The 10,820-nt window shown below is 30.0% G+C and overlaps 2 protein-coding genes across 2 annotated transcripts; one reads left to right on the forward strand and one right to left on the reverse strand.

The window, feature by feature from the left end:
- Positions 1-415: 415 nt before the first annotated feature.
- On the forward strand, positions 416-3,665 carry LOC101490895 (syntaxin-71). The gene is given in 9 exon segments (XM_012713942.3): positions 416-815; positions 961-1,086; positions 1,761-1,920; positions 2,030-2,115; positions 2,226-2,268; positions 2,271-2,293; positions 2,394-2,438; positions 2,575-2,628; positions 2,726-3,665. Coding segments are annotated over 9 exon segments (765 nt in total). The 5' UTR covers positions 416-659; the 3' UTR covers positions 2,798-3,665.
- A 963-nt stretch (positions 3,666-4,628) lies between these two features.
- On the reverse strand, positions 4,629-6,345 carry NAC27 (NAC domain-containing protein). Its single transcript, XM_004493904.4, has 3 exons — positions 6,121-6,345; positions 5,600-5,886; positions 4,629-5,291 (listed from the first exon to the last, which is right to left on the reverse strand). Exons 1-3 carry the CDS (start codon positions 6,293-6,295, stop codon positions 4,761-4,763), a joined length of 993 nt encoding a protein of 330 aa, XP_004493961.3. The 5' UTR covers positions 6,296-6,345; the 3' UTR covers positions 4,629-4,760.
- Positions 6,346-10,820: the final 4,475 nt, after the last annotated feature.

Here is a 10,820-nt window from a genome sequence, read left to right on the forward strand (position 1 = left end):
ATAAAATACCTTACTTATTAAACAATCAAATAACATATTTTTTTACAGGTCACATCACATCCGTAAGATGCAACCACTCAAACTAAAAACATTTATTATCATTATTATTATTTTTGTCATGTTGAATATATAAATTTAATAAATATTAAAAATACTAATAATTTATTAATACTACTTAATTGATTAAAATTGAAAGAAAAAAAAAACTGAACATTTACATAGGTTGATTTATATATCTAACAACATTCTAACAGAGTTTTAAATTATGACGATGCGCATCGTTAAAAATGATGTCCATTAAACAAGATGCTAAAAATTGAAATTATATCGGAGAAAATATAAATTATATGAATTATCAGCACGTAATAAATAAAGAGCTTAATTGACACGCATCCATAATTAAACATCGGTGTAAACTATCTTATCACAATTAATTCTTGTTACATTAACAATTTAATCTTCTATTTTCACATGAAAAATATTGTCTCAAATATTGCACACACCTCTATTTGATGTTTGTAGACTTTAGGTAATACTATATTCTTAGGAGTTGAGAAAAAAAGAAAAATGGTTGGTAGTGTTCATAGTTGTTCCTCCAGGCTGGACAATGTTCATAGTAACAGAGGACCGAATTTTGATCCCAAAGTAACATTAACAGCATGAGCATCATCGACATTCTAACCCGAGTTGATTCAATTTGTCTAAAGTACGACAGATACGACGTCGTTAAGCAAGATGATTCCACTAACTCCGCCGATGACGCTTTCGTCAAACTCTACGCCGTCGTCGACGCAAACATCGATGCCGCTATTCAGGTCACATTTTTATCTCCCGATGCTCTTCAATTTCGTTTTCATTCTATGACAAATTCACATTGTGTTGATGATCATTTATTCATTTATTTTGAGTTTCATCTAAAATTGTTAATTGTTAGTATAATGTGGAATTAATTTTGTGCAGAAAGCAGAAACCGCTTCCAAGGAGAAAAATAGGGCTTCAACTGTAGCGATCAATGCTGAGATTCGTCGCACTAAGGCTAGGTTACTGGACGAGATCCCTAAGTTGCAGAGATTGGCCATAAAAAAGGTTGCTTTTTTGCTTCTCTCATACTTCTAATACCCTTTGATTGCTGCTATTTATTTATTTATTTAATTTTTATTTTAGGAGGTGATCTATTAATTTTCTTAGATTTGTTATTTTAATGTGTGTGTTTTTTAGGTTAGAATGATGAATTCATTATATTTACATATGGCATACTCACTTCAAAATGAAATATAAACAAAAAAAGTACTTGAAAATTGGTCTGGTCTAGGCTTTAGCTAGATACGTCAAATTTTCAAATACCTTTTTGATTATATTTCATTCTAAAGAGAGTGTGTCTTAGTTCTGATTGATTGGATTTGTAAATTATTGTAATTGTAATGTAATTTTGAGTTGTCAATAGTCTTGCAGCTGCTACTTTCAACTGATATTCCCAGTTACATAGATGTAGCTAGCTAGTTACACGTTATCAGAGAAGATCATTTGTTCAATCTACTTTGACTAGGAATGGGGCAGATTTTTTCTTGTTTCTGTATGTGGTTCTGAATTTTATGATTATTTGAAAACACTGTTGACTTGTTACATTTGGCAGGTGTGTTATAATATCTTGATAGCTTGACTGATTGTCATTGCACAATTGGTAAATTTGTGGCGTATAAAGTGTTAAAATTTTAATGACAAAATTATACATTTGTCCAATTGGTACTCTGTATTCACAGGAAAATGGGCTTTCGTCGCAAGAATTGGCGGTCCGTAATGATTTGGTTCTTGCATTGCCGGAGAGGATCCAAGCAATCCCAGATGGGACCCCTGCCACACCCAAACAAACTGGAGGTTGGGGAGCTTCTGCCTCACGTCCTGAAATTAAATTTGATTCAGGTAATTGAAATTATCCAAGTCTCGTAGCTATACAAGTATAGTAGTTTGTGAAAGCAATGCTTTATAATGAATTGTTTCTGTTCATTTCTGTGTATTGTGTCAATCACAGATGGTCGATTCGATGATGGGTACTTTCAACAAACTGAAGAATCAAGTGGGTTTAGGCAGGAGTATAAAATGCGTAAAATGAAACAGGCAAGTCGCTTGTAGCAGCTGTAACCAGAGAGCTGTTGTCTTTGTCGGGATGTTATATGTGGAATGCTAACTTGGACATGGTTTTGAATCTAATTATATGAAACTTTTAGGATTAAGGTTTGGATGTGATCGCAGAAGGATTAGATACTTTGAAAACATGGCACACGATATGAACGAGGTCAGATTCATTATAGTGTCTATCTTTCATCCTTTGTGTATGTGATAATTTCTTCTTAATGTTGAAGTTTTTTATATACGTACGTCTGTGCCAAATGCAGGAAATGGATAGGCAAGTTCCACTGATGGATGAGATTGATACTTAGGTGAGATTCATCGATCTCCTCCTCTAAATTGAAAACTCTGGAAACTCGGAAATTGAAGTTTTCAAAACTCTGGAAATAAGAAGCTGAAGTTAAGTTAACGCGATTCTATTTTTTTTCGTCTTTATTGTTGGACAAGGCATCCTCTGATCTTAAGAATACCAATGTTAGACTTAAAGACACAATTATTCAGGTTATTAACTCATTCAGTCTTAGTTTTCCTTCAATTTCTAATTGCACCAGTGATTGATTTCCTGTTGAATCTTATATAATCTTTTGTTTTCATCCAGCTTCGATCCAGTCGAAACTTTTGCATCGATATTGTTTTGTTGATTATAATTTTGGGAATTGCTGCATATTAGTAAGGCTCCTTTCTCTCTTCTAGAACTCGAAAAATATGCCAAAACCTCTCCTTTCTTGTTGATTTCTAGTCCAGTTCGTATTCTATTACTGCCACATGTTCTTCTTTTCTACTTGAAAATTGGAAATGTGGGTGTGTGTACGAATCTGCTTAATTGTGAAAAACTAAAGGTCCATGTTTAACTTTTTTTCCCTCTTAAGACTTTAAAATGTCAAACTTCATTTAGTGGCTTTAAGCTGTATCTGAAGTTAGAAATTAGGCGAGTGATTTCTTAACCAAAGCATTAATGTCTTTGTTAGGTTGGTTTACTGGCTACAGACATAAAAAAAATTAATGAGAGGGATTATAAATCTACTGATTTGTTAGCCTTTTGGGTTATCTATGTATTCTCCATGTCTTACCTCGTATTCTCTCTTTTAAATACTTAAAATAAAAGTTAAAACTGCTGTATGAATCTGTTTTCAAATGCAATGTTGTTGAAATACAGTGTCATGTTTACACTTGAGATATGGATCTTATTATCAATTTGAGGCATTGTTAATGAAATCTTCAAACTTCTGAAGTGGGCAAGTGGTAGCTTTTTGTCTCTTTCGCGTGGTATGACCTTTAATATTATAGCATGTTCTAGGTGGTGCTTACTATTACCAGTCTAGTCTTGTATGTTTCGTTTTTGCTTTGAGAAATATGAAATATCATTCTGACTTGCTGTGCTTTTGTTGCAGCGTGCTAAAGAAATGATATGACATACAAGGCTATTGTATTTATTCTTTTGGCTTACAAGTATTTCTTGTATTTTCTTGAGAATATCGTCTGATTTTTATAAAAAAATATATTGGTGTGAAGCTGTGAATTTTTCCTTCCACTTGAGAGATGCATTTGTCCTTTTATAAACAGACTAGTTGCGAATACTTTTTTTTTGGGATTTATCGACATTGATTCTGGCTCTTGCATAGTTGCATCCCATTTTTAAATACTCGTGGAATCTACTAATTCAATGATTGCCTTGAGGATATCTCAATTTATTATTATCACAGTACAAGTATTCTATTTTTATTAGAAACAAATTATCAAGCTAAAAATAGGACCAGGGAAAAAAAATGTAGCCTCTTAATATACAATGATTGCCTTGCAGTATTTTTTTGACTTTGAAATCACGTAGTATGTGAAGAAATTCATCGTACGATGCAAATATCATGGCAAATAAAATAAATAAATAAATAAAGCTTTCAAAATTCAAAGTTGAATGTTGGACATCTCCAAGTTATACCCACCTACTACCAAAAGTATTTTCTTGCTTTCGTTACTCGTAAATCTCCACCACTTTACCTTACTTTTCCCTAATGATTCCTAGCTTGTTCACTTAAAATACCTATTAATCAAGTTTGCATAGACATGCCAGGTTGCTGCTGAATAAGTTCTTCCTGATATATAACCCCTTCAAGATACAAACATGAACAATGTTGCCATGACTTTTCAAACATCTCTTCAAATTCCTTAAGTTAAAATACTGTGCGTACATCTTTGCCTTACACGGTAGTACAAAGTAGTTTCCAATTCCAAAGGCAGTGAATTTTCAGTACTTGCAAATAACTTCATATCAGTCATCATGATAAAATAGAAAGAAAGCAATAAATACTTAAATTTCATAAATCAATTTACAAGGTATAATACATATATACAGTCAACAACTCAGTTCCACTATGATGGCCCTTTATTCTTCAAACTATATCTCACATATGCCTATACACACTACTGAAATAATACCCTATTCTTTCAACTATATACACTACTACCATGTCCTATAATAATAAAGAATAATCACACAATACAGGTATAAAACCAACTACATGTAGAATAATACCCTATTCTTCCTTATTTACATATAGAATATCTTCCATTTATCACATAAGCTCTGCAGATTCTATATATGCACACAAATAAGCATGTATGTCCATGCACCTAAGTTATGTATATCCAGTGAAGGCTAAGCTATTAAGCTCTTGAGGTTGTATGATTGAAGTCCACTGATCAAAGTTGTAGGAATTGTACCCTTTGCTTAAATCTATCTCAAGTCTTTGATTCACATCATCGACTTCTCTGCTTAGATTTTTATTGAGGACAGCATAAAAGTCCATCTCAATATTCTCTTCAACGGCTTTTCGCTTCTGCGGATTAAACAATCCTTCGGCGGCAGATGATAAGAACTGTGCTCCTATTATGTTTAAGTTGTTTTCATACAATGAAGCATGTGATTTTTCATTGTTTGAGGACATACCAATGGAATTAGGTAGAACACTCTTAGAAGCTAAAATATAAGGTAACATTGGATATTCATTCTGTTTCTGCACATAGTTTTTGACTGGTTCAGGACTAGAGTTGTCATTCATTTGCTGAAAGTGACTTGATGTTTCAAAACTAAGTTCGTTTGAATCTTCACAACTGCTTCTTGGGCTGCCGGTTTTTTGTCGAACTCGGCATAACACCCACTCATCCAGCTGAAGCAAAAGGAGAAAAACAAAAGAAATTGTCAAATGTCAAAAGTTCACACTGTCATGCTGGCTTATAAATAAAAAAACTAGTGTTGTCAATTGCAGGTCACGAAAAATAGCAGTTTGATCAAATAGCGCTTCACAGTAGCGCTGTAGTGTCTGCTATTTGACACTATTTGTACAAAATAATATATTTCAGAATAATAACAAGTTGTTCAAATTCTGCTATATCATAGTGCTATAGTGTTGCTATTTAACAACACTTCGAAAAACATTATAGAAGATTGAAAAATTGAACCATAGAAATGACCTACTCTCATAGACCCACTATGGTTGGAATTTGAGATAATTGAATCATGCAACCTATACTCATGCATGATCCACTCAGTCTTAGACCCTTTTAGTGGACGTCCCTTATAGAACACAAGAGATTTCTTCACTCCAATGCTTTTCAACCCATATGAAGTAAAAATAGGTTTGTCAGTTCCAGTTGCTTTCCAATAACCTGCACCAGCTGCTCTATTAGGCCTCAATCCTTTTGGATACTTTCTATCTCTTGGAGTAAAGAAATACCATTCTTCATCCCCAAACAAAGCTTTACCTGTGAAAATGAAAAGCTACCATTCCTTAAAAAAACAGGTTAAACAAGTTTTTAGTCCCTAAATGCTAAACCCTATGTAGGGACTAAAAACACCCTATTTTTATAAAAAGGAGAAACAAAACATGGACAAACATTATACAGGGACTAAACTATGAACTAAAAACACATTTAATCCATAAAGGAAAAATACAATGAAAAGAAAACTAAAAAATTAGTGAAGTTGGTAAGACATACTTGGGAGCTCCCATGGATTGTACTTGTAAAGATCTATTTCTGCTATGAATGAAGCAGGAAGAGGAGATGAAGTGACTTTGTTTCTTAGATAGTGAACAATGAGCTCTTCATCTGAAGGGTGGAACCTAAATCCAGGAGGGAGTTGAATTTCTGAATGATGATTTTTTTTGTCCATGAAGATGAAGGTATTATTAAAGTCTACGTAGGAAACTAGGAAATGTAATGATGAATTGCCGATATTATCGATCAAAATGGTTGTATATTTGCAGTCACTGTGCATGGATTATATATATGCTGTTTGATCATGCAGATAAGGACAATTGTATCCTGTAATATAATACTAGGTAGGTGTGTGATAAGAGATGAGGAAAACAACCCTTTTGTCCTATGTTTTATGTCAACATTCTTCAAAGGGTATGTACCATGTAATATAATTGTAATCGACATGATTACTTTGCAATTTAGACAAAAGATTGAGTCCTGTGGGGACCAAAGTCATGTTAAATTACAGGATATATATACAGCTTGGTTTGAAACTTGAACGACCAAAGTTTGTCAGTTTTATGCGTCAAATTATCAAGTGCATTGGCAAGACCCAAAATTAAAATCTATGCTAGTTGGGAGCAGAAATTCCTACACCTGTAGTTTCGTGGAGATGTGACATGGGATGACACTGTCGTCTGTTTTGGTTGGCTCATTTGAACTTATCTAATGGTATAAACACTTGTGAGATTGTTTGAAAGAGTTCGTGAAAACAACTTATGATATGACATGTCTGAAACTTGATTTCAGTGTATTTTCATAACTCTCCATGAAAGCTTATAAAAACAATCAATCACTTATATAAAAATAATTTTTACTTTATTTTATCTGTTATTATTGAAATAATTTATATATATGGAAAGTGCTTTCTGCTTATTATGCTATAATAAGTTGTTGATCCACACATACAGGCCACTGGCCAGCTTAAGAAACTTATAGTTGGTTGTAATTTTTAAAACGCTTTTACTTTTGAGTTACTACTAAAATTAAGGAGTAACATATGCTGATGAAATTGTTAAGCCACATGTTCAGAAAACAACTTACTACTACAAGATTAAGGAGTAACATATCAGAAAACACTTCTACAAGATTTGTTAAGCCACATGTGTGAAATTGTTGCAGCAGATCATTGGTGGCTTGGTCTGAAAACTCTTTAACTTTTAAAATCTCAATTGGCTTATTGTGTCTAGAAAGCTGCAAATTAACATGTAGCAAAAGCATACCTAAATTAACAATTGAGATTTAAACAACTTCATAATTTATTATTTATATGAATACATGTATGGTCATAATTTCATTGGTTGGTTTTCCAATCCTTGCTATAACTTCACATTTTTTCCATGTAAAATGAATCTTTCACTTTAGTTGAATCAACTCCAAAAATATATGCATATAACTCTTGTCAACAAGTACTTGGAAGAGTGGCATTAGCCTGATCCAACTTTGGTTGTTGAAGCTCCTTCTAAGGGATAGAGCAATTTTTTGGTAGCTTCATCATCCCTTTTGAGTTACTTTTCTCACACAGTTATTTCTTTGTTAGTGTGCTACTAAATCAGCTTAATTGACTAACTGTTATATTAAATTCTGGTTACCTTTTTTTAGAGTACTAGAAGTATTGATACCGAATAAAAATTTGATACATTGAAGTAGAACTCAATTATAGAATAGGTAACAAAAAAAATGTACTTCAGAAAAACTTTAACATACTCTCTTCAAAATAAAATATAAACAAAAAGGTTAATTGAAAAATTACTATACCTTATCTTAATTTATGATAAGATATGTTAATTCTTCGGTTATCATTTTAGGGTCTGCAGTACATACTGACTTAGAGATTATGTTGCAAGATTACATCGGATAATAATCATAGAACTAACAAGTTTCAAAAGAAAAGATGGGCATGATGATAGTTCCATGCACAATATTCCAAGAAATGGAACATAATAAGCATAATAAGACCAACTTGATTATCTAATTTGGCTTCTTCTTCTTGGAATTAATCCATTTAACCCAATGTATCAATTTTTGTTCTCCCCTTATTGGACAGGCTGTTTTCACATTATTATGTAGCATCACAATTAAATATGCCCCACTCCTCACATTCATTTTTTATTTTTTGGTCAGAAAGGGTTTAAATCACAGTCATAGTTACCATATCATTGCAATTCTTGATTTTATTTAGAATCATAGTCAATTAATGCTATGGTCTGGTGTCATGTTACGGTCATAAAGACATCAAAATTCTGATTATTATCGTCATAGTCACCGTTGTGGTTATTGTTATGACATAATACAAAGTCAAGAAAAAAAATGGAATTTGAAAAAGATATTCGAATTTAGCAGTGTAAGTGTTAAAACCGAGGCTTCAATTTGTTTTGTTTATAAGGGAAGGCGTAGAATTCTACACCAGGTTTTGAACCATTTATGTAACATACAAAACACTTCCTCTTTTTTTCTAACCCAAACTAAATGGCACAGATAAATATCATTAACTAAAAAAGGAAAAAAGAACAAATATGAGGACCATTAACAAAATCTAAAGAAAAGACCGTGTCAATTTAGACTCAAATTCTCTAAAATAAAATTAGGTGACAAAAGTCCACCAAGTGTAATTTCTACTACAAGATGCTAGCTATATATCAATAAATTAAAAGGCTAATTTATACCGCTAAATACATTTTGACTTCTATTTTATTTAAGTTTCAGATTTCAACGTGAAATACTTAAACACAATTAGTTATTTATATGTAAAAAAAAATTATAATATGGTCGGATCAAATTTATAGTATCTTATTAAAATAAATTTTCATGTGACATATTTTGTGATAAAACATTCATATTTTTTTTGTAATACTCTGATAAGATATACAAATGGAGGCATGAATCAAATTATATATTTAAAATAAATACATTTCAATAAATTTAAAAACATTGATTTAATCATATATCTATATTTCAAAGCAATATATTTTGCATGATTTTCAGTATAATATCGATATTTTCAATGATTTGTAATATATGTATTTGTAAAATAAAAATAAAATGTTAATAAATAAGAAAGTAAAAATAAATAAATTACGAGTCTGTTGGATAGGGTGTCGTGCAAGTGACTTGTGTCGTCCATGAGTAAAATTGCCAAATAGATATTTTTGATGAATAAATAAATAAATTGTTATATTTTTATTAATTTTAGATATAAACTCGTAGATTTTGCATCTTAAAATATTAATATTTATAGATAAACTGTTAAAGAAAAATTTATCCAAAATAGTGTATGTAATATAATTGTCCATAAATATAATTTATTTGTAAAATATTAAATTCCATGTCTTATATTTTATATATTATATTTTAGTTTCTTTTAGGCGATTTTATCAAAAACACCCTCATTAAAATTAATAAGACTGATTAACAAAATATAAATTAAATAAGTAAATATTTATCAAAGACATCATAATAATAAAGGGAAAATATATATTTAATATTTTAAGTTTAGCTTAATTTTTTCTTAAACTCACATTGGTTTGCACAATTAACCTTTAAAATATATTAATTTACGTATCCAATCCTTTAATAAATTAATATATCTACTCAAAAAATATCATCAATCACACTCGATCTACATAATATAAAATTAAGTATAGTGTAAATTACCCTCAATGTACAATCTATTTTGTCATTAGAAATATAAAAAGATATATTAAATGAGAGATAAAAAATAAAAATGTCACATTACAAAGACGAAAAAACTAATGTCACATACTCGCATTCAAAAAACAAAATAAAAAATAAAACACAAAAAAATTAAATTTATGTGAAAAAAATGCTTATTTAAATAAAATAAAACAGTAATAAAATAACTTTAATAGGTGATTTCTTACAAATTTATTTTTAATCTTAAATTACACCTCTAATGAATGAAGAAGAAACATTTTATTTTTTGAGCAAAAGAAAGAACCTTATTTTAAAATTCAACAATTTTAGTTCATTCCTCATATATTCTAACTAAAAAATGGTAAAAACGATGTATTAATATAATTTAAATGTAATATGATCTATTGATGTATAACAATTTAGATGTTTAATCATTTATTTATTATTAATAAAAATACAAAAATTAATAATTTCAAAAATTAAACACTTTAAAATAGATGACTAATTTTGTTAATTAATGAAAGTAAATCAACAATTATAATTATTATTTCTTAGATAATTTTATTATATATTGAGATAATATTATTTTTGCATTATACATGCATACCTTTAATATGTCATGATACTAGTTTGTAACCCGTGCGTCTGCACGAAAACAACGATTTTAATAAATAAATGGCTATATTTTATATATATATATATATATATATATATATATATATCAAATTTCATAAATTTTATTGACATTAAAAAAAATAAATTGATTTAAAAAAAATAATTTACAATAAAAAAATTAAAAAAAAATCTAATTTTAACTTAACTTAAAAACTACTTTCTTATAGGCTCAATGTTATTGATAAAAAGTATGATTCTAACACCACTCTTTAATCTTACTCAAATGATGCCTTATTTTTGAATTCTACACATAATCTTTTTTCTTTCCAAAAAACTTATTATAAAGCAATACTTTTAATTTTAAACAAATAAAAACAATAATTATTAAA

This window comes from Cicer arietinum, chromosome 3 (assembly GCF_000331145.2).
Source record: "Cicer arietinum cultivar CDC Frontier isolate Library 1 chromosome 3, Cicar.CDCFrontier_v2.0, whole genome shotgun sequence".
Lineage (NCBI taxonomy): Eukaryota > Viridiplantae > Streptophyta > Magnoliopsida > Fabales > Fabaceae > Cicer > Cicer arietinum.

What these genes read in the sequence shown, in the direction of transcription:
- NAC27 (XM_004493904.4), bottom strand. Translation starts at nt 6,295, where the DNA reads ATGGACAAAAAAAATCATCATTCAGAAATTCAACTCCCTCCTGGATTT. An exon ending in CAATCCATGGGAGCTCCCAA is followed by an intron (nt 5,887 to 6,120) that starts GTATGTCTTACC and finishes TCATTTTCACAG; the next exon opens with GTAAAGCTTTGTTTGGGGAT. An exon ending in ACCATAGTGGGTCTATGAGA is followed by an intron (nt 5,292 to 5,599) that starts GTAGGTCATTTC and finishes CTTTTGCTTCAG; the next exon opens with CTGGATGAGTGGGTGTTATG.